Raw genomic sequence first — 25,518 nt, 5'->3', positions numbered from 1 at the left:
TATTCAAATCATATTTCTCCAATAAAAGAGCACCCAAAAATGAAATTTAGATTATGTGCACTATAAAATAATATCACAGAATTCTAGTAGTCAGAACATTAATAGTGATTGAATTGAGATCAAATAAACCAATTATCAAATTCGCTAGATTACTCCGCAATTGCGATTGGAAAGGAGTTGAAATCATTTGTTGCTTGAACTAACCCCCGAATCAGATTAGGCGATCTATAGTTGGCCCAATACTGGTGGTGAAAACAAAATAAAAATAGCTACATTAAATTTTAAAAAGTAATTAAAATATGCATTAAAATTTAAATCCCGAAAATGTTAGTCATGCAAATATATACATTTATAGCAACATGGCATCCAAAAGGTTATATATAAGGACATCAAATGAATCTCTATTCATTTCTAAACCAAAGCCTTTGATTTAATCACAATCAAAAGGTTCATTTCATTTCAATGGCACCCTCTTCAAACTTTATTCCTATTGTGATTTTTCTTAGTTTAGTCCTTGGTGTTATTGTGCCTAGAGGTGAAGCTAGGCCAAGAGCATTCTTTGTATTTGGAGATTCTCTTGTTGACAATGGAAATAACAACTATTTATTTACCACTGCTCGTGCTGATTCTCCTCCTTATGGAATTGATTATCCAACTCGTAAACCAACCGGTCGATTTTCTAATGGCTTCAATATTCCTGATCTTATCAGCTAAGTTTCCATGCATATTAATTTTTTTTGGTTTAAATTTAATTTTATTCTCCCAAGTTTTATAACAAATTATGTTTTTTCAGGTCAAAGACTTGGTGCTGAGTCTACATTACCTTATTTGAGCCCAGAATTAACAGGGCAAAATCTTCTAATTGGTGCTAATTTTGGTTCAGCTGGAATTGGAATCCTTAATGACACTGGAGTTCAATTTGTAAGTATTTTATCACAAAACACTTTTTTTTTTATACCTAGACTAGTACATATGATACCTACTCATATATTAGTACTCAAATAATGGATACTATATTAGATTTTGAAATTATTGTTCTAAGTTACAATGTAAACCTTGATAATGCAATTTTTGTGTAGATAAATGTGATAAGAATGCATACACAACTAGATAACTTTGAAGAGTATCAACGACGATTATCGGCTTTAATCGGAGTTTCACAGACTAAAAGACTTGTAAATCAAGCATTGTTTCTCATGACAGTTGGAGGCAATGATTTTGTAAACAACTACTATCTTGTACGTTCTTCTGCAAGGTCTCGCCAATATAAATTACCACACTATGTTAAGTTCCTCATTTGTGAGTACAAAAAGCACTTGAAGGTAAACTTTACAATTATTTTTTATTCATACTTAATAAAAAAAATTAAAAAGAAATTACTCAAAATAGATTCTTATTTCAAGCAGATTTTAAAATTTGTGTTCTCTAGACAATTCAATTTTTTTTTTTAGGGTTTATAATATAATAAGGATATATAGATAAAAGATGGGGGCAAAACCTGTTTTGTCCGCTAATGTCTAGATTTTCTTCGCCTTATTTTTAAAGTGATTATATTCTTAAAAAATTATTGATTCACAAATAGTTGTAACAAATGAGACCTTAGTGAATGCTTACAAAACTTATTGCAGAGGCTATATGATTTGGGCGCTCGGCGAGTTCTAATCACAGGAACAGGACCGTTGGGTTGTGCCCCAGCAGAACGCGCTACACATAGCACCAATGGAGAGTGTTCTGCTGAACTACAACGTGGTGCATCATTGTACAATCCTCAACTAGAACAAATGTTGCAAGGACTCAATAAGAAATTTGGGAGTGACATTTTCATTGCTGCAAATACAGCACAAATGCACAACGATTTTGTTGCTAATCCAACAGCTTTTGGTACTAATACTTAGATTATACTCTATTTATAACTATGTGACACTTCAGTTTGAATACATGTCAACTGTCTAACACGTATTAGATCAGACTCGGACCAAACTTAGGTCTTACAAAACTTAGCAAGAAACAAATACTTTTTTTATGACTCACAATTATTAACATATAATCTGTATTGTTGATTTAATTTTGTAGGATTTGCTACATCAAAAACAGCGTGTTGTGGGCAAGGACCTTATAATGGTATTGGAGTGTGCACAACATCCTCAAACTTATGTCCCAATAGAGACTTGTATGCATTTTGGGATGCATTCCATCCAACTGAAAAGGCAAATAAACTTATTGTGGAGCAAATTATGTCAGGTTCAACTACATACATGAAGCCAATGAACCTTAGCACCATTCTTGCCTTGGATGCTAGCACATGAATTAGATAGAAGAGCCTAATAAATGACCTTATCAACGGTTTGTTGTTAACTTTTAGAATGAAGTTTTATCTCTGTCCCAAATAGGTAGCTCGGTTGATGAATAAAAGAACACTAAAAGAGTTTCAGTAGTTAAAAGTTCTAGTTTTTCTTTTTATGGATACATTTTTCAATTAGAATTCGTACCTTTGTTAATGTTAAGAAACATGATATCTATGAAAATAAGGGAGAAAAACTTAAAAGTTTATTGTATTTTGTTTTTTTGACCTAAGTTGATTATATTAAGGATAGCATAAATGAGATACAAATAAAAAAGTACTGTATATATTAGCCATCTAAAAGATGATTATTTCACTACCCTTTTAATAAAAATCGAGAATACAATGGAAAAAAATAATCATAATCATTGTAATGAAGCAAAAATATGGTCGCTTTTACTAACTAAAACACATATTTATAATTTTAAAATATTTAAAAATTAATATGACAGCGAGTCATACTTTTAATTAAACACTAAATGATGGGGTCCAGGTTGTTTTATGGTAAATGACTCATTACCTTATTATTTCAAGCTTTATATTCCTTCCTCAAAATAAATTCAATGATTTTATAATAAGTACCCATTCATCTAGATTTTCAAAGTTCTATAGTCTAAAAACATGAGTCAATATCGGGTGATATTGAGGTACAATATTTTCTAAAGTAGGTAGCCTCTATAGCAGTGATGTCAGTCCGAGGGTACGTACTTGCAAAAGCTCCTCCAATGCTTAAGTCTCAATTTTGTCAATAAAGATCTCTAAAATAGGGTAAAAGAGGCTCCTTAATTACATAGAAGTGGTCCAGCTTTCTAATCGCGGCCTTTAGAAATAGATCGTGTGGACAAATATAGCCTACGACAATATAGATTTATAGATCATTTTATTTATATGTCGTTTAGCGATACCAACCCACATCTTAACTTCAACATCAACTCTTTCATCTAATATCTAATAGTATAGACTTATCCACTATCTCGTTCTCTATTGGTTTTATTGCAAAACCAACCAACCAGCCACCTACAAGCTATAGTGGATTAGCATATGTGGTTGAAAATTGATGATCAATCTATATTTCTTTGTTTGATGGATGATGTATTTATTTGTGGTGTGCTGAACTTTTAGTTTAATGTTTCCTCTTTCTTTTGTTTTGTTGCTAAATGTATAGGACCTAAAGGCAAACTAGTGGATGATATTATTTGCTAGCTAATTATTTGTCCTTAATGTTTGGTTTGTTATTATCTACTTATAATTCGTTAGTGACAAGATTGAATGAATGATATTAACAAATAATATATCTGATCCTACCTGTTCATCAGAGTAAGTTGATGGTTAGCAAAACCGTCGTGTGAGCAGCGAATCGTCCACCGGAGGGAGAGGTTTGCACATGCTGACACTTCGATGTTTAAGTTAGTAAAAAGCACAAGAGATACAAGTTTAAGTGTAAGGGTTAGAATAAATTGAATAATTGGCTCTCATGTGAATGAGAGCTTTTATAATGCCCTCAGCACTGAGCCAAAGGTTCCCTTAATGAGCCGTATTGGGCAGCCCATTAAGAATGACTGTCAAGAATCTCCGTAGATGGAGGGAGAAACCGTTATTTGGTCCTCATCCTGGGTGAGCTGTCCCACGTTCCAAGGGAAGTGGATAGGCTCTTATGAGCACGCGTCCTGAACAGGATGAACACATATGTTGAGCTGACGTGGACGAGGAAAGCTCGTCTTATTGTGTTGTCCAAGCAAGAGCGGATTTGAACCAGCTCTATGCTGAATCCAAAACAATATCAATAAAAATAAGATATTTACGATTATTTATTACGATAATACAAAAAAAGCTTCTAGTCATTGAAATTGAACATGCCTCTTAAATTACTGGCAGTAGCATGTATTTGCGGCTGTGTTTGGTTTGTTCTAATGTAGAGAATAAATAAATCGGCCGTTTCTTTTCCCTCCCAAACTTTTTTTGGTTTTCCCAACCAATATCTTACTACTCGACCACATAATCTAATTCGAGGGTCAGAGTTTTAACATTAAGTGATTTCAGTTCATTCGCAATCGTAGTTACGAAGATCAAACCATAATCATCTCTACCAAATTTAGCGTTAATCACCACTCGACCAACTAACTATTGGTCCAAATTTTAAGTTTTAATTTAAAGTTATTTTTACCGGTAATTTATAATTTACTATTTTTTTCTTTCACTTTTATGTCTTTTTACTTGAAATATATTTTGCTAATAAGAATCTTACTTGAAATATCATTTCAACATATATTTTTTTATATCATTTTAAGTTTATTAAATTGACATTTTTATTAAATATAATATATTTAATCAATAAAATACGTATAAGCTAATTTATCAAATGTTAATACAAACAAATTTAAAAGAGCAAATTAACATTTTAAAATTAATTTACACCTCCAAAATAATCATCAAGGATAAAATAAGTATTTAACCCTTTGAATTGTATTTACTTTGACTTAGATCCTTTCAACTTTATGTAAAACTCTCTTATTTAGTGATATTAAATAGATAAGGTTGATATGACCCAAAAAATATAAAAAAATAGATAAGGTTGATTAAGTGTGTTAGTGTAGCAGCAGCAACTATAAATAAAATATTGAAGATTCTCTGAATAATATTGACAAAACTGACAAAAGAATATCCTATTTTTTAATTTATAAAATCCGAGTTAATTAACAATATTCTACTAGATGATTTGTTTATAACAACTCAATAAAATAAGGGTCATGCTAACCAGTGTCCCAGGACACTAGTTAAGGATATCAAAAGAAGTAATTTTTATATTGAAAAGAGTATTTTTTATACTTATAAACAATAAATTACACAATTTCTAATACATTCATACCTTATTTAGCTTCTTAATCAGTACCCCAGGAGCACTAGTTAACATTTTCCATAAAATAATACGTACGAGATTCTAATTATAATTAACAACAACATAGGGTCCTTCAAAAAAAAACAACAACATAGGTGAATCTAAGATGACCAAGAAAAACAAAAGAAACCAGCAGAAAGAAAGAAACATACACACACACACTCAGGTCAATAAAATTTTCTTGTGGGGACCTCAAAAGTTATCTTGCTTTAGGTGCCCAACATACCACATTCCACTTGTCCAGTTAGTTTTCTTAAATTTGTCAAATTAAAAAAAAAACGAGAATGTTAACTTGTGCCCTTAAGGGCACATGTTAAGAAGATAAATGTGAAAAAAATTTAATGAAATTGTAGTGTATTCAATTCTCTAAACATTAAATGTTTTATATCATTAAATGATCTATTTCTATTTTTAGGTAGCTTAACATGTGCCCTTAGGACACAAGTTAACATAACCCTTAAAAAAATTAATTTTCTTAAAAAATTAATCATTTCAGTGATATTTTTATTTTAAAAAAATATCTTCTGCGTGCAATTGTATATATTAATTATTCGAATTTTGTAGGATTGAAATATATGGTAAACTTTACTTAAGAGCTAAATAGGCGGCAAACTCTCCTTAAGAGTTAAATGAGCGGCAAACTCTCCTAAAAATTTTAACGTTGCTGCATGCTCAAGTCAGATATCGAATTCAAAATTTTGGTTAAGCTATAAGAAATTTGTGTCATCTAATCCCATTATTTTTCCCATTAGACTCAACACTATCGATTAAGAGCTACTATTAACCTTCTTGTTTTCTTACGAATCGTACAACTTCTTCTGATTGGATGCCATCAAAAACTGTGGATCTCAAATTATTATTGACATTTGGTCACATGTGAAAGGATTTAATATGGTTGTTAAGATTTAAATTTTTGTTTGTTAACGTTATATTGTCGTATCAAAGTTTTAATAAAGTTAGAAATCCATTTAAAAGGGAATTGCAAAGAAAAAGACCAATTTAATAATTTTCACTGCGAACTTCTTAATTCTTATACTCGTCATGTCTCATTTTAAATAACCTACTTTGATCAGGTTCACTATATTCATATCTTGTTTGACCATATTTTTTGTTGGCAAGACATTTTTTTAATAATATAAATGTAACTAGTAGTATATAAGATCTTATTCAATTTTTTTCAATAAACATTTTTAAAATATTAACTTTTCATAATTTTTCACTCTGTCATTTATCATTTATTTTGAGATGAAAAGAGTAATTCACTTCCTTATGTAGTACCCTAACAACATTTGTTATCATACTCTTTAGTCCAAAAGCTTATCCTTTATTCCTTTTGGCTCCAAGATCACCCAAAAGACCCTAACCTAATAATAGAAATAGAAAGATATATTATTTACGAGTGTATGTCACATTATGATAGTGACACATAAAGCAGCAACACAACAATCTAAAGTGGGTTCCGTTTGGATTCTTCCTTAGGAAGATAATTTACAAAATTCATTTTTCAAGTTCAACTTGTGAACCTTTTTCCACCTCTCTTCTTCAAGTAAAAGTTTAAAAACCTTGCTTTTCATTGTATATTCCAGTATCTCCCAAACAGATCCCATGTCTGGAGACGTATGCATCAATCACAAAATCAAATTCATATAATTAAAATATGTTAAGAAGTCCTACGTCGGTTGTGAGATGACCTTTGACAAGTGTTTGCAAGTGGCAATCATCATTTTACAAGTCGATTTTGTAATGATGAGTTAGGTCCAATATCCATTTTTAAGATGGTATCAGAGCCTCTTCCCGATCTATTGGACCACATACCGTTTATATCCACGCATTAAATCCAATAATATTGGACGTGAGGAGGTGTGTTAAGATGTCTCACATCGAGATGAAATTTTACTTTTTATAAAATGAAAATATATCTTTATCATATGCCGTTCAATTTTAATCAAACAATCGAAAACATATAACACGACTGCACTCAGTCAGTGACGGCACAAAATCCGGGTCTGCCCCACAGACATAGCGATTTGGCTAACTACTACTCGTTTCTCTATCTTTTCTTTTTTCTCCATCAGCGTGACCCTCGTCAGTCGTGAACTCGTGACTTCACTAACTCGTTTTTCACACTATAAATACTAAAACCGACTCAGCGGTTATACTTTCTTTCTCTTTTCTCTCTTCTCTCTTCTTCCATTTTCTACATTCTCGCGATTCTTCCTTTTTCCGTTGCGCATTTCTCGCGACATCAATAACCGTTAATAGCTACGATTTTCTACGGCGGAGAATATGGCGGCGGAGGATATGTCCGATGAAGAAGTTGTTATGCCGACGAAGATTAAGATTGGAGTCTGTGTGATGGAAAAGAAGGTGAAATGTGGCTTCGAGGTTCAATCTCACTTTTTCATTTTTTTTGTTTGTTTTTGGTTTTGGTTTTGTTTTTCACTGTGGATCCAGTTTTTTTCTTCTTCTTCGTTTTCGTGTTTTTTAGATATTACTAAGTTTAAAAGAGTTCAAAACAGAGACTAATTGTTATGAATGTGTATGATTTTCCGTTGCTCTGTTTTTTATTGTAGGTTTCTTCTGCTCCTATGGAACAGATTCTTCAGAGATTACAAGCATTTGGTGAATTTGAAGTAAGTGTGTATGATCAGTTTTGTTTCATCATCATTGATTTGGATTTGACTTGTACACTGCTTTGAAGACTAGTTTAATTTAGTGCTTATGGCATAACCACTTATAATATAAGTGCTTATGTATGCATCTATAAGTCTATTTGCTTAAGCTTTTAAATAAAAAAAAGATTTTGTTTTGAAAAAATGTAGAGATTTCTTTTTAGAGATTTTTAAAAATATCTGTAGAAACTTTTTGTTTATTTACTATCATAAAAATTATATTTTTAAGATTTGAGGTTCCAACACTTAAAAAAAAATGTTTTTTTTAACAAAATGATTTTCTTAAAAATCTATAACAAACACTATTAAAATGATAAAAGTGATTATTAAAAAAAAAAGATTTTTTCTTAAAATAAACTAAAAAAAGCTGTCTTCATAAGCTATCCCATAGAGTTTATGAAAATAAGTTGCATCGTACGTGCTTCGAAATAGTCTCACAATATTTATCTTAGTAGATTAGTTTAAATAATCCAATCTAATCCAAATAGGTCCTTGTTCATGAATCTGCTAAATATAACATTTTTCCAAAAAAAAAATGGTGGACATTCGGGTATCTTGGAGTTTGGTTTAGAACCTACCCATCATCCAATCATTGAATTGCATGCTATTTTTTATATTTAATTATTTAAAAGTAAATTTAAATTTTGAACTAATTTTACTTGCAAGCACTGATATACCCAACAAAACTCCAGGTACGAAATGACTTTCCAAAAAAAATTGTACTGCATTAAAATGTACTTTATGCTATTTTTCTCACTCTCTTGTAGTAGTTAATTTTTATATGTATTTCTTTTTTAATTCGGTTGTTTAGTAGCAGAGATAGTTGTTATGGTTATGGTTTGAGGAGTGCTAGCAACACACTCTAACACACTCTTTTCTATTGGTTAAAATTTATATGGGTCCCATAAAAGTTATATGGGTCCACATTTTTTTATGGGACCCATGTGAATTTCAACCAATAAAAGAGAGTGTGTTGGAGTGTGTTTGTTAAAGAGTGTGTTGCTAGCATTATTCGTTATGGTTTTTACAATATTCTCATCTGAACTTTGTATTGTATGCAGGTGGAACATTTTGGGGACAAGGTTATACTTGAAGAACCAATAGAGAGGTATAGTTGGAACTTGTTTGGACTATGCATTTTGAAGAGCCATATTGGTGTATTTCCATTTTTTTTAAAGCTATATCTATTTCAACAACTTGCTCAGTGTTTTGCAATAGCTTTCAATTTTAGTTTTCTTCATTGAACAACTGATTGAAATGATAGAATGTTCTCAAGCTCTATCGATAGACAGATATTGGTTATTCTCATGCCTTTCAGGACATATATACATACTCGGTGGTACTAAGGATTGGTTTCTTTAAGCAAAGGAATATCTACGATTCTATATGTCATGTGAGATGTTAAAATTCCAAATCGAAGGATTTATTTCTTCTGTCCTGGCTTTTTATCATCCCATTATTAGTAGCCATTTTTATCTGATAAGAAAGATCCCTAGCAGGATAGATGGAAAATAAGGGAATGGTAACAAAGCTGATAATAATTTCTTTGTCGTCATATTTACTTATGGGTAGTAGAGAAGTTGACTTATGTATAATTGGGAGACACTGGGAGGGAAGGGAACAAAAGGGAAATGACAATGGAAGAGTATTATCTTTGTGGCGCTTCCATTTTATGTAATTTTTTGACAATTCATTTTCATTGGTGGTGGATAAATTTGGGATCTCATATAATTTAATTGAATACTCGACTTTCACTTTTGTTGTATGTCCAATTTTGGAGGGAAGATAGATCAAGACAAAATATGCTTTCTTGGGGAACAATTTATTTTCTTACCATGTTACTGTGCCTTCTCTCATAATGTGTCCAAACAAGGGATCAAACTGATGTTTTTTTCTTTCAAATATGTTGCCTGAATCATATTTTTATTTAAGACATGTAAGTTATAACTGAAATATTTGTTGCTGTCATCTTTTTGATGTTTAGAGTCACCCTGTTTCCATACCAAAATAACATTTTGTTTCAGATGGCCAATATGTGATTGTTTGATTGCTTTCCATTCCTCTGGATATCCCCTCGAAAAGGCTGAAGCATATGCTGCTTTGAGAAAGTAAGCTTGTTTACCTGCGAACTTTAATTTATTTGCATGTCATATAAATCTTATGAACCTTATCTACCATCTATTCTCATCAAAATGTTGGATTATGCAACTATAAGATGTTGTGAGATTACTGTTGGGGTCATGGCCAGTTACACCTAGGATGAAAAATTGCTTATGTATATGAGGATACTTATTTGCTAGCTTCTTGATAATTTACGTCTGAAAGAAACATCTGTAACAAATTTTGTATTGTATCAAAATTACTTGGTACTTAAAGGGAGTTATATTTCATAAATTTTGTTGTTAGTTCAAACTTAGACACATAATGTTTCACGGTGAGCATTGGATTATTTTTATTAGGGTTTTAATCTCTTGTATCTGTAGCCTGTAGGTAGGCCTTTTAATTTTTATTTATAGTAGTGGAGGTCTGGAGGACATATGCCTACGATGTATATTCATATTGTGTATATTTAACTCTTCGTTGTAGACAATGGTGATGTTTACTTAATTGTGAACATGTATAAATTTTTTTTTTTTGACTAATGAACATGTATAAAGTTAAATTCTTTAATCTGTGTGTATTACTATGCTCTTTTGTTTATACTTTCCATTGCATCTTCCTTTCAATTGTTGGATGAGAATGACTATTGATCCAAAACTTGTTCATTGTGATCCAGACCATTCCTAGTAAACGAACTGGAGCCACAGCACCTTCTTCATGATCGAAGGAAAGTCTATGAGGTAGGAAGGATTACATTATTCATTGCTTTTAGATACTGTTGTTTTTTCAGTTTTCATGATATTTAAGTGCGTGATGATGTCATGTGTATTAAGTTATCTCGGATTTCTGTTCAATAAATAAATATTGTACCTTTCATTTGTTTGAAGTCTTGAATTTCCGTTTAATTAGCTTCACTTGGCTACATAATTGAATTTTTTTCCTGCAACCATATACTAGGAGATGAATTGTTCCTTTTTAAAATGTATTTATACAACTCAAAAGTTTTTACAATAAAAATGATGATGTAATTAAATAGTTGTGTGCGTCCATGCATGTGTGTTGCATGCGGCAAATGACAGCCGATTGGATCTCTGTCTAATAGCTTAGGCATTTGGGAAACATATATATATATATGGCAAATTACAGCCGAAATGCTTTATGCTATTTGTTCTCAGATACATAATATATGGTTTTAATAATGTTCAATTTTGGGTTTCAAGCGTCTTGAAATGTTTGGAATCCATGTTCCAAGATACGCCCTTGTAAACAGAGAAGTACCATACCAACAGCTAGATTACTTCATTGAGGAAGAAGATTTTGTCGAGATTCATGGCATGCGTTTTTGGAAGCCATTTGTGGAGAAGCCTATTGATGGTGAGTTTTTTTTCTCTTATTTTGCAAATATATTTTCTTGAATATGGGATAACCCTTATTTTTTATTTTTATTTTTAAAGGTGATAACCATAGTATAATGATATATTATCCCAGTTCAGCTGGTGGAGGCATGAAGGAACTATTTAGGAAGGTAAATTTTTGGGTGACATGTCACTCTCCCTACTTTGGTAGATATAATGTGGTACTGATAATATCTAATGATCTTAGAGGACATCCCTTTTCCAAGAGACATGGTAATTTGTTTTTGACTTGGCTGTTTAGCGTTTTGGCTACTTACATGCTTAAGTAATAGATGGGTAGTAAGAACTTTAGATAAAAGTGAGGAGAAAAATTAATAAGAATTTCGGATATTATTCATAGTAACTTGATACTGACTTAATTCCAAAGACACACTAATCCCTATTTATAGGATACATAGACTTGATCCTAAATAAATAGGGAATTAAGAAAAGAAATAATAATAATAATAATAATAATAATAACAACAACAACAACAACAACAACAATAACGATAATAAGAGATATGGAAATCAGTCCTAGTAGATAATCTAAGACACTAAGATTGAAAACTGATCCTAAGACCTAAGGGATAAACCAAGATATGATTAGATATTATTTTCTAACAACCACAACCATGAAATCATCATTATGTGTAACACAAGTGACATTAAGTTTCTGGCATAGTTGATGGTATCCTTTCTTTTCTTAAGTTCGAATATTTATTAAGCAATCTGGTCTGTTTTGGGTACTGTTTGATCTTAGGTTGGCAACAGGTCCAGTGAGTTCCATCCAGAGGTTAGAAGGGTGAGGCGCGAAGGCTCCTATATTTATGAGGAGTTCATGCCAACTGGAGGGACAGATGTTAAGGTTTGGAAGTTTGAGGTTTATGTTTTTGTATGTGTGTGTGTGTGTGTGTAGTAATATCTTTGGGATGTTTCTAACACGTGTCATGCTTTTGAAAAAAATTCACATCACAAATGATCTTTAAAAAATTTCAACCAATGATTGTAGGTGTATACAGTAGGCCCTGAATATGCTCATGCTGAGGCAAGAAAGTCTCCTGTGGTTGATGGTGTTGTTATGAGAAATCATGATGGGAAGGAAGTAAGTAATCTGCCAAACATCTCCCTTATTTTTATTTCACTTCCTATAATCTATGTTTTGTCCTTGCTATAATGGATTACTACTAAGATGCTTGTACATTTAGTTCAGAATTTGCAAATGGATTTTGAGTCAGTATACAAGTTAAATTTGGCCGACCCACCTACTGGGAAAACCCCTTGATTGTTGTTGTTATTCAACATGTAGGCTTCTTTTTAAATACAGATCTATCTTTCTTATTTTCAGTTACTATTTCTAAGATGTGAATGTTTGGGATTCCTTTCAAGTATCCCCTAGTTCAGAATGGCTATTCTAGGATTACTGTAATCATCTATTTGTTATTCTCTCGCATGTCTCCAGCTAACCTGCCTTCTTGCGTGTTTCTCAGAGTACACTTGTACCACAACCATATGCCTCATCTATAACAGCCAAAAAATTTGTTGATTAATATTTTTTATCTCAGGCTTTAATAAATGTTTCTCTAATCATGTGAACATCTAAAGCTTATCTTAGTTATAGAATTTTGTGTGAAATAGGTTAGGAATGGACATATACCATTATTGAAGGGAATTACTGACTAGTGTGAAACAACAATTTGAATTTCTTATTGAAGGGCGTGTCTAATTTCATTTGGCAGGTTAGGTATCCAGTGTTACTTACTCCTGCTGAAAAGCAAATGGCAAGAGAGGTTTGCATTGCCTTCAGGCAATCGGTATGTTGTGTACTGTTAATTGCACACTATTATAAGATGAAGTGATTTTCTTTTGTTCTTTGTGATAATCTTATGATTATCTTATGAAACATTCTCATAACTGAATATCGTGTCCTGGTTTGTAGATTTTGGTTGATTTACGTTAAAATTTTGTAGTGTGGACTGATTGATAATCTTAGCATTGCTGTACTTGGATAATCCTAGCTAATGAAATAAGAAACTCAACACTCTCACATTCTCAATTTTTCTCTCACTTTCCTTTCTACTGTTATTGCTCGTGATATATTAAATATGATACTTGAGTAGCTAATCACATGGAGAAATTAACATTAATAATACAAAACAGTAAGGGACAGTTTGAATTCTCTTTTCAAAAACTATTTTAGTTTTTAAAAAATTAAAATCTTAATAGCTAGTTTGATTAGGTTGTTTTGTAAAACTGTTATATATAATTATTTCTTGTTTTTAAACTAAATTTACCAAAACTGATATTACTTGGTTAAAAAACAATTTTTTTTTCAGAACAATTTTATCAAACGGTTATTATAAATTATAACTAAAGACAATCAAACATGTCCTGAGTATTGTTCCATTTTCTTTTTCTAATGTTAATGCCTTTCTAGTGTAAGACATTAACTTTTTGAAACTCTTGGCTTAAGGCAATAAAATGCCCTATTTCCTTTGACTACCCTGGCAAGGGTTATCACCATTGAAATTTTCACATTGTTGTACAATGAGGTTGAAAAATGGCTGTGTTTTTGTGGTGAAAAGAAAATATTTAAGGTCCGTTCTTCTTAGTGTTCCAGTGTAAACCACTATTTTCTCTCGCAGGTTTGTGGGTTTGATCTCTTGAGATGTGAGGGACGCTCCTATGTTTGTGATGTGAATGGATGGAGCTTCGTGAAAAATTCACACAAGTAACATTCTATAATTACATTTTTTGGTAGTCTTCATTTTAATACTAGAAACATGATTCCATTTACATAAATTGTTATTCAGTTTGCTTCTGCTAATTAGCACATTTCATTTACAAATTACAACTCTTCCAATGAGATTTATATTATTATATCTGAGTTGGGGATTTTGTTTGATATCTCTAGTTCTATCCATAACATATGTTGGAAAAGGCAACAAGACTGTATGACATGCTATTTGAAAAATGTTCCATGAAACCGCTGTGCATTGGATGTTGAATTTTGTGAACCATATTACCTCTCTGTCTAGCCTGCATATTTTCTTCAGTATTTAGTGTCCCGTCCTTATTTTGTGCTATATTTGTTGCATTATATGCTGAAGAAAATTATAGTAATGAAGCGAAAACTGAATTAAGTGACACAACTGAATTGAACCACATTAATGCTTTGGTTCAGTTTTTTAAAACCATTTTCATAAAAATTGTATAATTTTCTAAATCAGTTTAATTATGTACCAGTTTGAAACCGGTTTAGTGATTTAAAGCTCTTGTGCATTTTATCATACAACAATAACAACTTAAGCCTTTTACCGCTTCTAACAAACGATGCAATAATAAATCATGTCTAATGATGACAACACCTTTGAATCCAAATGTAACTATTGGACACCTACCATCTAATCTATCCTCTTGTTGGTGATTTTATGGGCAGCACACATGCTTAAACCATGTAAAGACAAGACACTCTTGCATCTTTTTGCCAATAGGTGCTATTTCAATTTTCTCTTTAATGTTTTTATTCCTAATTCTATCTCGTCTCGCGTATCTACGCATCTAGAGTTTGATGAGTAGACACATGAGACAAGATAGAATTAGGAATAAAAACATTAGAGATATTTTTTATTTTATTTTGAAAAGATAGGATTTGTCCAGCTTACCTGAACTCTAGATGTCTAATACAGCATTGTATTTTAGTAATTTTGAAAAGTTTTTTAATTTGTAAAACAATTATGCAATAGTCCTAACACTCATTCTCATCTAATATTCTAATCAAAATCCCACTTTCTCTTAGGTGCCCTCCACATTTTGAACTCATGGCAAATAATATGAGTTTGAGAGATCAAAGATTCTGTTCCAATAGCTAATTTTTTTTTCACTATTTCTATTATCATCCATAGATTATAAGTACAATTGGTACTGATTTCCTTCATTTTATCTACTGTATTTACCTTGATAGAATCCCATCATTTACCCCTCCATTTCCACGTGATTTTATATGATGGACTTGAGATACTTAAACTGTGATACTTGTGGGTTTTATACATTTCATAATACTGCAGAATGTAAAGTAAGAAAAATATATTTGTGACATCTTTTCTAGTTGTTGGACATGAATTATTTATATTTTATTTATTTATTTATCACACCATACTTCTTTTTGTGAAAATCTCTTTCTGCTTGATGCTTCGGAAGGTATTATGACGATGCTGCCTGTGTGTTGCGGAAGATGTTCTTAGATGCAAAAGCACCTCATCTTTCTTCAGCTATTCCACCAATTTTACCATGGAAAGTAAATGAACCAGTCCAACCTACTGAGGGACTTACGCGTCAGGGTAGTGGTATTATTGGAACTTTTGGACAATCTGAGGAACTACGCTGTGTAATTGCTGTTATGCGTCAGTATGTTCGATTCCCTTCTCATCATACATTTGATAAGTTTTATGTTCTTCCCTATTTACTCTTCTGTTTTGGCAGTGGTGATAGAACTCCCAAACAAAAAGTGAAGCTAAAAGTTACTGAGGAAAAGCTTCTGAACCTAATGTTAAAATACAATGGAGGTCGGCCTAGAGCAGAGGTAATGTTATTGTCTAGTGCTTCTGCAATGTTTATAAAATTTCATTTGAGCTACTAGATTTTTGACATTTTCTGTATGATTTTATGATCTTTTGTTTGCAGACAAAACTTAAAAGTGCTGTTCAACTGCAAGATCTGTTAGATGCCACACGCATGCTAGTTCCACGTACTAGGTGATTGACCCTTCATAAACTTCAAAATAATTCTACTTTAACTTGACATTTAATTTTAATCTCCACTTCCAATTTCACACCAAAGGTTAATTAATATATTTCATAAGATTGTGAGTTTGTGACTGGTCTGGCTTTAGGGGAGAAGATGTCTTGTGAAGTGCAGTTTCGAAATTTCACTTGATTACTCCACTCTTGACTAGTGTAAATGTGTAGGAGGAAAAACATAATTGGAAATTACATTTCCCAATGAAAGAAGAGTAGTTTATTAGCGTAGAACAGAAATACAATTACAGTGAAGAATATCTATTCTCTCATAAATGGAGACAGAAAAGAAAGAATATGCAAGGAGTCTCCAAATTAGAGCTAAATTTCATTGCATTGAGTTGCAAAAAATTATGACTGATATGAAATGGGTAGCAGATGTGAATTTACAGCACTTCTAAACAGGACAGGTAAATGATGACGAGAAGAAACAGATTTAGAAATGGTTGCAGATTCTTTCAGTTGTTTGCTTCATTCCTTATATATAAAGGATTATGAAATGTACACGTAGTAAGTTAACTCTGGTTTAGATGTTCCTACTCGTTAACCATATAAATCACCCCTGGCCACCGAATTTCCAGTTTTGGACAATTAAGCAATCAAATCATGAATCATAAAGTTCCTACTCGTTAAGCACTCTTCAAACATCATTAACCTAGTTATAAAACCAATTAATTTATTTAAAAAAAAAAACAATTAATTTTATTGTTGGATGTATGCATTGCCATTTCGGTTGGCAAAAAGTTTTGAATTAACTATAGCTGTTATGTATTGTTTAGACCAGATCGAGAAAGTGATAGTGAGGCTGAAGGAGAGCATGGTGAAAAGCTCCGTCAAGTTAAAGCTGTTCTTGAAGAGGTTGTTAATTCTCTTGACTATTTTATTTTATATTATTCATTCATGAGGTTATTTGGTACTAATAACCTGATTTAATGTTTACCTCTTTGAATACTTCATTTTTTATAGAACACTATGGCATTGTTTGTTCAATGTAGCGATCCCACTTAGTGAAAAAAAGATTTGGTCGTTTCTGCTGTGCATTTCTCTAGATAAAAGAAAAGTTACTCTGGAAACAATAATTTAGGAAAATCTGTTGGCCGTGACATGCCGCACAGATTGCTTCCAAAAGAGGAAGATAATACTCCTGCTTGTACTTCAAATCATTGATAATTGTAGCCATTATTTTTGTTTTCTCATAATTGTTAATCATAAAAGTTTTGGAGATGTTTCATAGGTTTCTTTTCCCTCTGAATATCAGGGAGGGCATTTCTCTGGCATATATAGAAAAGTTCAACTGAAGCCATTAAAGTGGGTCAAAGTGGCCAAAAGCAATGGTGAAGGTGAAGAAGAACGACCCGTTGAAGCTTTGATGGTTCTTAAATATGGTGGTGTTCTTACACATGCTGGCAGAAAGCAGGTGAAGATTAATAATTTCAAAAAATAGTTCGGCTCAGCTTGAGTTTGAATGTATTGTTGCTATTATTGCTGAGGATAAATTTATGTTCTTATTTATAGCCTTTTTTTAAGTGGTGTTGATTATGTTTTTTCTTTGCAGGCCGAAGAACTTGGAAGATATTTCCGCAATAATATGTATCCAGGTAACTCAACTATACTTTCATTCAGCAACAAATGTCTAAACTTTAACGGTTGTATTTTAAACTAAAACATCATTGCGTCATATTACATCAGTTTTTCGTCCTGTGATCTCACATTTTCTAATTTAATATTTTTGATTATTTCTGAGACTCTTCTTTCAAGTCTGCATGCTGGATACCTGAATGCATGCTTTCAAAGATATATAATTATGTGTGGATCTCCACTTAAAACTAAAATAGAATGTTGTAGGTTGAACGGTAAGTGAATACACACATACTCACTCCATCCTTAATTATAAGCAAAAGTTACTTCTTATATTCATCAGTTATTCAATGAATCAAAAAAGTAACTTGCGCTTATAATTAAGGATGGAGGGAGTATATACCTATATTGAGAAAACTGCAGTATCAGTGCTTTGTAGGTTTTAGTCACCATAATTGTTTCAGACATGATCTTTCTTTCATTATAACACTGACATGGTAGTAGACTATAATATGTATAACAAAGGTAAATCAAATTCTGTAAATTACAGGAGAAGGTACAGGTCTGCTTCGCCTCCATAGTACATACCGTCATGATCTTAAGATTTACAGTTCTGACGAGGGTCGTGTTCAGGTATGGGCTACGTTTCTCTAACTCCCACTATCAAAACAAGGCTCAAGTTGTTTATTTGCAGTTTATCCACTTGTTATTTAATTATTATTTCTTTTTTTTAATGGCTTTAATTTTTATTTCTTTGGTACCTAGATTTGGTTGTTACTTGCACAATCTGTCTAAAAGAGTGTCATCTGAAAGGTCTTCCTGACATTTCATTGGTATATGTTGACAGATGTCTGCAGCCGCATTTGCCAAAGGTCTTCTTGATCTTGAAGGGCAGCTAACTCCAATTCTGGTTTGTTTTTTTTTCCTGAATAAAATATGTGATCTTGTTCTCTGTTTTGGATTTAGTTTAACTGAAATTTTATCGCAGGTTTCCCTTGTTAGCAAGGACTCCTCTATGTTGGATGGGCTTGACAATGCCAGTATTGAAATGAAAGAAGCCAAGGTTTGTGATGTTATAATGATTTATATTGTCCTTTTCCTACCATAAAGGCATTGCAATAGTAGTGATGATAAATTGAAAATGGTTTGTGCTCAAATATTTTGCAGGCTCGGCTGAACGAAATCATTACTTCTAGTTCAAAGACTGTTCATACCAATGAATCGCCTGAATTTTCTTGGATGGTTGATGGAGCTGGATTGCCACCCAATGCAGCAGAATTGCTTCCCAAGTTGGTAATGTTTTGTAAATAATAGCTATGATGCATCGTTGTGTCTTTATCCTCTTACTATATACTTAGTATATATTGACCAATGTCTGATGCCTTATGGAGATTCGAGTATTTAACTTCATTTTAGCTTCGTTTTGTGTTGATTCAACAAGAATAATGACGAAATGGAATTCTTAATTCCTATTGAGATAATATCTCGATTAAATATGATATTGAAACATATTTGCAAGTCACAAATGTCAAAAAAAGATTTAACCAAATTTTAGTAGATTTGTTGATGATTTTGGTAGGGTGGGTTTACTATTCCTTTTCCATGATCACGATGATCTTTTGTCAGTATTCAGACCATGTCATCTTCTGCTTGTGGGAAGCATGTCTGTTTTCTGTTGTTCGAGTTTATTAATCCAAACAGAATAGTGTATCCATGATAAATTATTGCCTCCTAATTCCTTATAGGCTTGTACTATTAATAGAAATGTGAAACTATTATTGTAAATATGCAACTAAATCTATTTTTGTTTCCCAATTTCCCGTGTATCTCATGAATAGGTAAGTTTGATTAAAAAGGTTACTGAACAAGTAAGACTTCTTGCCAAAGATGAAAATGAGAAACTCACAGAAACTAGCCTATATGACGTTATTCCTCCGTATGACCAAGCAAGAGCACTTGGGAAGACAAATATTGATGTTGATCGCTTAGCTTCTGGCTTACCTTGTGGAAGTGAAGGGTTTCTCTTAATGTATGCTCGGTGGAAAAAGCTTGAAAGAGACCTGTATAATGAACGGAAGGAGTAAGTATTTATATTTGTTGATATGTTCTTGTTTGGTTTTATTCTATTATGGATATTAAGAGACAGAAGGTTACTTCAAGTACCATTAGTACATGAGAAAGGTTAGTTATATGCATGATGGACGATGTCACATTTGTGTTTTTCAAAAACTAGATACTGTGAGTCAAAATTTATTACAGACCTGTGGTTTGCATATGGACACTTGATATGGACACTTGATGAGTAGATGAAATTATTTTTCTGCCGATATATAATATTAAATTACCTCGTCTAAATTATTTTCTTGACAAGCCATTGCAATAGAGAAAGCTTTAGTTTCACCTTGTAGCATATTGAACCAGCAAAATGTTCTTTTGCTGTTGGAATTCTAATAGTTAGCTTTTTCCAGTGACAATTTATTAACAAAAATATCATGAATTCCTGTTCATGTCATTCATGTATAACCATTATGACTTCATTTTTCTTGTGTGTGTGTGTGATATGGTAGCTGGCTGACACTCAATTGTGTGTTACTTGTACAGGCGCTTTGACATCACCCAAATTCCAGACGTCTATGATTCATGCAAGTAAGTTATTTCTTTTAGTAGGTTTATTGTCAGCTTCCATAAACCTTTTTTCAGATTTCAAGTAAGCTATTTTTTTTCTTACTAGAGCTTTTAAAAATTGTTGTTTGGCCTAGCTTCTTACTTCTAAGGAAAAAGAAGAGGAAAAAAAGCTAGGTCAAACGGCACCTTACTACTCTATTCACAGTGTTTACAGTATTCAATCCTAACTATCTCCCTAATTAGCTCCTCATTATCATAAATTGTTACTAACTCTTCTTATCACATATCCCAAAAAACTCCACTCTTATCCCCATATACTAACAAACTTCTAATTATCTTATATCCTAACATAACCAAAAGCAAATTAACATGCGTAACTAGCAGAAAAGGTACTAACAGCAAAAAATTAATAGGTCTTCAACTGAACTATCTTTTCATCTCTTAAAATGTTTACTTTACTTTCATGTATATTTTTTGCTCCTGGGCTATTTTTTCCCATCGGCCCTCCATCCAGTTTTATACCGGTCTCAAGCTAATGTGGTATTTGGGTTGGGAGTGGGATTTAAGATTTAGGAGACCCGTGCAGTTAGTTAGTAGAAAATTTCCTTGTCTATGGTGTTAGCGTCAGCATAACACTTAAAATTAAATCTTATTTATGTGTGTCTGTATCATATATGCCTAAACCAGTTTTCAGTTTCACAAATTTGAAAAATAAATTGGCAGTTTCATTTGAATCTTGTAGCTTCTTTTATTCCTTTCTCATAAGAAGTTAACATTTACTTCCACATTACAGATATGATCTCTTGCACAATGCACATCTTAATCTAGATGGATTGGATGAACTTTTTAAAGTTGCTCAGGTATGTTACGTTAGGAAATTCCGTGCTCAGCTAACTGGTTGAACCAAATGCAAGACAAACATTTCTTATAAAATTATGAATTTTTTTTTTTTTTGCCTCGAGTATTTTGAAAGAAACATTGTATGTTAAAAACAAAGACAGTCAGGTATTCCCTTGCAGAAATAAAACACAAACATATGATATTTTTCTGTATATACTGATGAGTTCTATTTGTTCACTTTCCTTGTTGCACCTCTTCTTATTTACAGGCACTTGCTGATGGTGTAATACCAAATGAATATGGAATTAATCCAAGTCAGAAGCTGAAGATTGGCTCAAAGGTAAGGAGTATCACAAATTTCCTTCAATGTTACAGATCTTGAAACAAGTTTCTTACTGTGTCTGCACATAATTTTACGTTCAGTCTTCTTTTAAAGTGAACCCCTGATCAATAGTAAGATTTTTTTTTTTTTTTTTGTGATAAAGGGTTAGTTAATTTCACCTCATATAATGAATTTGAAAATTTCTAGATGACGCCAACACTCCTTTATAGGGTTATAGAAATGAAAGGAACAAGTTTCTTACAGTTAACAATGTTTGCCTTTTTAATCGATGCGGGTGATCTGATTTGATGCATTGTTCAATTATTTGTGCCTTTTTAATGTTTGCCTTTTTAATCGATGCGGGTACTCTGATTTGATACATTGTTCAATTATTTGTGCCTCTTTAATCCAGATCGCACGTCGATTATTGGGAAAACTTTTGATTGATCTGAGGAACACCCGTGAGGAAGCCATTAGTGTTGCTGAGTTAAAGAGTAACCAAGACAACGATTCATCATTCACAAAAACTGAAAAGGAAAATACAGATGCCAAGCCAAAATCTCTAAATAAGAATGATGAAACAAGAAAATCCTTCACTTTGAGCGATATATCAATGGACCAAGATGACGATGATGATAAAGAGACAAAATATCGTTTGGATCCAAAGTAAATATCTTGTCTTCACTTTATGCTGTACATTTATTTTATTTTTATTTATGCTGTACATTCTGTTGTATTCTAATAATATTGTTCATTCTCTGCCAGGTATGCAAATGTAAAGACACCAGAACGTCATGTGCGAACACGCCTGTATTTCACATCAGTGAGTGCTGTGTTACATTATGTTATAAACCCTCAAAACAAAAATTTACATTTTATTCCCTCTGTTTCCAGTGGATTGTTGGCAAAACTATTTCCTATCTGGTTAATTTAATCATTTGATGATTCTCATTACATCAATAACAGATCTGTGGTGTTTCCCCAAACTTGAAATTTTCTACACAAATTTTGTTTTTAGTGATTATCCCGAATAATTGGTGAAATTATAAAAGCTGACCATATAAATACGTATTATATTGCATATGGACTTTGTTCCAATTAACTTTGTGTGCTGATTTCTCAAGATGTAAAGACTTTTTCAATATCAACATTGGACAAGATTTGTTCATACTTGCATGAACATATTTCTGTTTATATACTTATTGAGTTCTACTTCCTTTTCTTAAAAACAGCTGGCCGTTGGTCAATCCGGAAAAACAAATGAAAAGAAAGTGAATTTTTTTAAAAATAATCGGAAATTAACAAAGGCATAATTCTATATCATAGTGAATTGTAGTTTTGATTAAGTGTGGATTCAGTGGATAAACAGACTAGAATGAAGACAAATGATGCATCAAGTAATATCAAACACCTTTATCTAAAATATGCATCCAAATTTCTAGATTTATAAAACTCTTGACATTTGCTAAGAATTCATCTCTTAGTTTTATTTCCATACCCTTGTTTTAACTTACTATTTTTCTTGACAGGAATCACATATCCATTCACTCATGAATGTTCTTCGATATTGTAATATGGATGAATCTCTTCAAGATGAAGATAGCCTTGTTTGCTACAATGCTCTAGAGCGCCTATATAGAACAAAAGAGCTTGACTACATGAGTTACATTGTTCTGAGAATGTTTGAAAACACAGAGGTAGTATATTTTTACAATTTTGCTCGATCGACATATCTAATTAGTTACTGCAATATCCATCTTTTGCCTCTAGTTGGCATAGTAAATTTGCTATTTTGATTTGCTATTCCTTAGTGCCCAACACTACATTAGTTCTTTTAGTTCCGGTTATGCTTTTGATAGAAAAAGATTAGGAGATAAGGATGATGATTGTGTATGAATGAGTGCAACATTTTTCGGAAGATTGATTTGAATTGCAATTTGAACAGACCTATTCTTTTTGAGAAAACATGGAAATACAGATAAATTCATGCTTCATCGTAGGAATTGTTTGACGTGATGCTGATGCTTTTGCTTCTGAGTCCTGCTTTGAATTTGTGATGCAATGAGGTTGCCGGAAGCAGTACAATACAATGTTATATAGGAAGTGATGTATTAAATCAAATATGACTTTAATTAGTTGTCCAACTGAAGCTATAGTGTTTTAAGTGTTGACTGTTACAATATTTTCAAAGACATAGTTGATTATCAGGTGTTACTATAATGTATGCTAGTACGCTGTTGTTTAAAAAATATACTTTTGATTTTCAAATTACAGGTGGCTTTGGAAGATCCAAAAAGGTTCCGCATAGAGCTGACCTTCAGTCGTGGTGCTGATTTATCACCTTTGGAGGTAATTATATACAGTTTATTTGGTTTCCCTAATAAGATATCTTGAATGGTGGGTTCGAACTATCTTCATTAGCCATTGCCATATCTAATCTAATGTCTATAAGAAGAGAGTGAAAGTGAAACTCAATTTCATTATCCCTAGATTTTAAGTATACCAGATAGCTTCATTGTTTATTCTCAAAACTTGCTCTCGTAGGAAATATGCAATGCATCCAATAGGAAGTATCCATTTATTGTTGTTAAACTTTATGCTCGAGTCTTGACATAAAATAAACTTCATCCTCTTCTTGACAACTTTTCATGTGAATAAGTATGCAGATTATGTATTGAATTTCTTTTCATTAACTTATTTCTGTTGTGTTTTATGTTTGCCAGAAGAACGATAGTGAAGCTGCTTCATTACATCAGGAGCACACACTGCCTATTATGGGACCTGAAAGGCTACAAGAAATAGGTTCATGTCTCACATTAGAAAAAATGGAGATGATGTTTCGTCCATTTGCTATGCCTGCGGAAGACTTCCCTCCACCAGCAACACCAGCAGGATTCTCCGGCTATTTCTCAAAAAGCGTACTTGAGCGTCTAGTAAACCTTTGGCCTTTTCATAAGCATGCCCATTCTAATGGGAAATAATAAACTTGTAAAATGCTATACATTCCTCCTTCTACTCTTTATATTTCTTAATGTACATGGAAAAGTTTGGGAAAAACACTGTTTTTATGCTATCTACTTCTGAAATCATGTGGGTAAACTTGCTTACCACATTTTAGCTGTTCTCGTTTGGTGTTTAAGCAAATACCGTAATGACCAAGTAATGATGAATCATAGTTGCTGGTCTAAAAACTACTCAAAATGTTAAGAGTCATTTACTTTTCAAAATATTTTAACTTCATTTTAAAAATAAAAATAAAAATGTCAAGGGTTATTTTCATCAATTACTATAAACTAGTATTTTATCTTCTTTTCATCACCACAATAACCGACTTTATAAAGAATCTCATTATAATGTAAAATTAACAAAATTCTAGAAATAGAAAATATAAAATGTTTTCCAAAAAATAAAACACCTCTTAAATAAGTTGTCAAATTTTATTCATATTTTGTCTCTTTTAAAGTAATCTAGTAACTAAAATTATAACGTGATAATTAGTTGGTTCAGTGGTGATTGACGCTGAACTTGGTAGGGATGATCGCGGTTCGATCCCCCGTAACTGCGATTGGGAGGGACTGGAACCACTTGAGCTGACCCTCAAATCAGATTCAATTGGTGGTGAAAATCAAAAAAAAGTTTATAATGAAGTACATAAACTTAGGGATTAAAGTGATAATTAGTTGGTCTCTTGTGCTTAGTTCAGCTGGCAGGACATTGCATTATATATACAGGAGGTCGGGGTTCGAACTCCGGTCATTCTATTTATCGGTGGAATTTCTAGTCAAACTACTTGACGAAAGAAAAAAAGTGATAATAAGTTGTTAAAATACAAGAATATAAGAATTTAATTGATAGTAATTTAAATATATGGACAAATTTGATGGTTTAAGTCTCATAAGTCCTAGCTTAACTGGCAAAAATGCCGAAAATGTTAGGCCGGACGTCGTGATCCGG

The 25,518-nt window shown here is 32.3% G+C and overlaps 2 protein-coding genes across 3 annotated transcripts; both read left to right on the top strand.

Annotated features, from left to right (window-relative positions):
• The first annotated feature begins 380 nt into the window (after positions 1-380).
• LOC123890693 (GDSL esterase/lipase LTL1-like) lies at positions 381-2,550 on the top strand. Its single transcript, XM_045940349.1, has 5 exons — positions 381-709; positions 794-921; positions 1,080-1,322; positions 1,629-1,881; positions 2,074-2,550. The coding sequence occupies exons 1-5, from the start codon at positions 463-465 to the stop codon at positions 2,304-2,306; spliced, it is 1,104 nt and encodes a 367-aa protein (XP_045796305.1). The 5' UTR covers positions 381-462; the 3' UTR covers positions 2,307-2,550.
• Positions 2,551-7,174: 4,624 nt separating this feature from the next.
• On the top strand, positions 7,175-24,639 carry LOC123890690 (inositol hexakisphosphate and diphosphoinositol-pentakisphosphate kinase VIP2-like). Of its 2 annotated transcripts, none has more exons than XM_045940346.1 (30): positions 7,175-7,622; positions 7,811-7,870; positions 8,971-9,017; positions 9,934-10,017; positions 10,686-10,749; positions 11,230-11,383; positions 11,464-11,534; positions 12,167-12,271; positions 12,416-12,508; positions 13,143-13,217; positions 14,049-14,134; positions 15,604-15,810; positions 15,886-15,985; positions 16,087-16,157; positions 16,979-17,057; positions 17,458-17,616; positions 17,755-17,797; positions 18,328-18,410; positions 18,625-18,687; positions 18,766-18,840; positions 18,945-19,070; positions 19,616-19,857; positions 20,379-20,423; positions 21,196-21,262; positions 21,511-21,582; positions 21,977-22,230; positions 22,330-22,387; positions 23,094-23,261; positions 23,839-23,913; positions 24,288-24,639. In XM_045940346.1, exons 1-30 carry the CDS (start codon positions 7,524-7,526, stop codon positions 24,543-24,545), a joined length of 3,183 nt encoding a protein of 1,060 aa, XP_045796302.1. In that variant the 5' UTR covers positions 7,175-7,523; the 3' UTR covers positions 24,546-24,639. The 2 variants fall into 2 exon arrangements, with proteins under 2 accessions (XP_045796302.1, XP_045796303.1); XM_045940347.1 differs by having other exon boundaries at positions 7,189-7,604.
• The last annotated feature ends 879 nt before the right edge of the window (positions 24,640-25,518 follow it).

This window comes from Trifolium pratense, linkage group LG6 (genome assembly GCF_020283565.1).
Source record: "Trifolium pratense cultivar HEN17-A07 linkage group LG6, ARS_RC_1.1, whole genome shotgun sequence".
NCBI lineage: Eukaryota > Viridiplantae > Streptophyta > Magnoliopsida > Fabales > Fabaceae > Trifolium > Trifolium pratense.
Note: the sequence above shows the minus strand (reverse complement) of the source record. Positions and strands in the feature narration are given on the sequence as shown.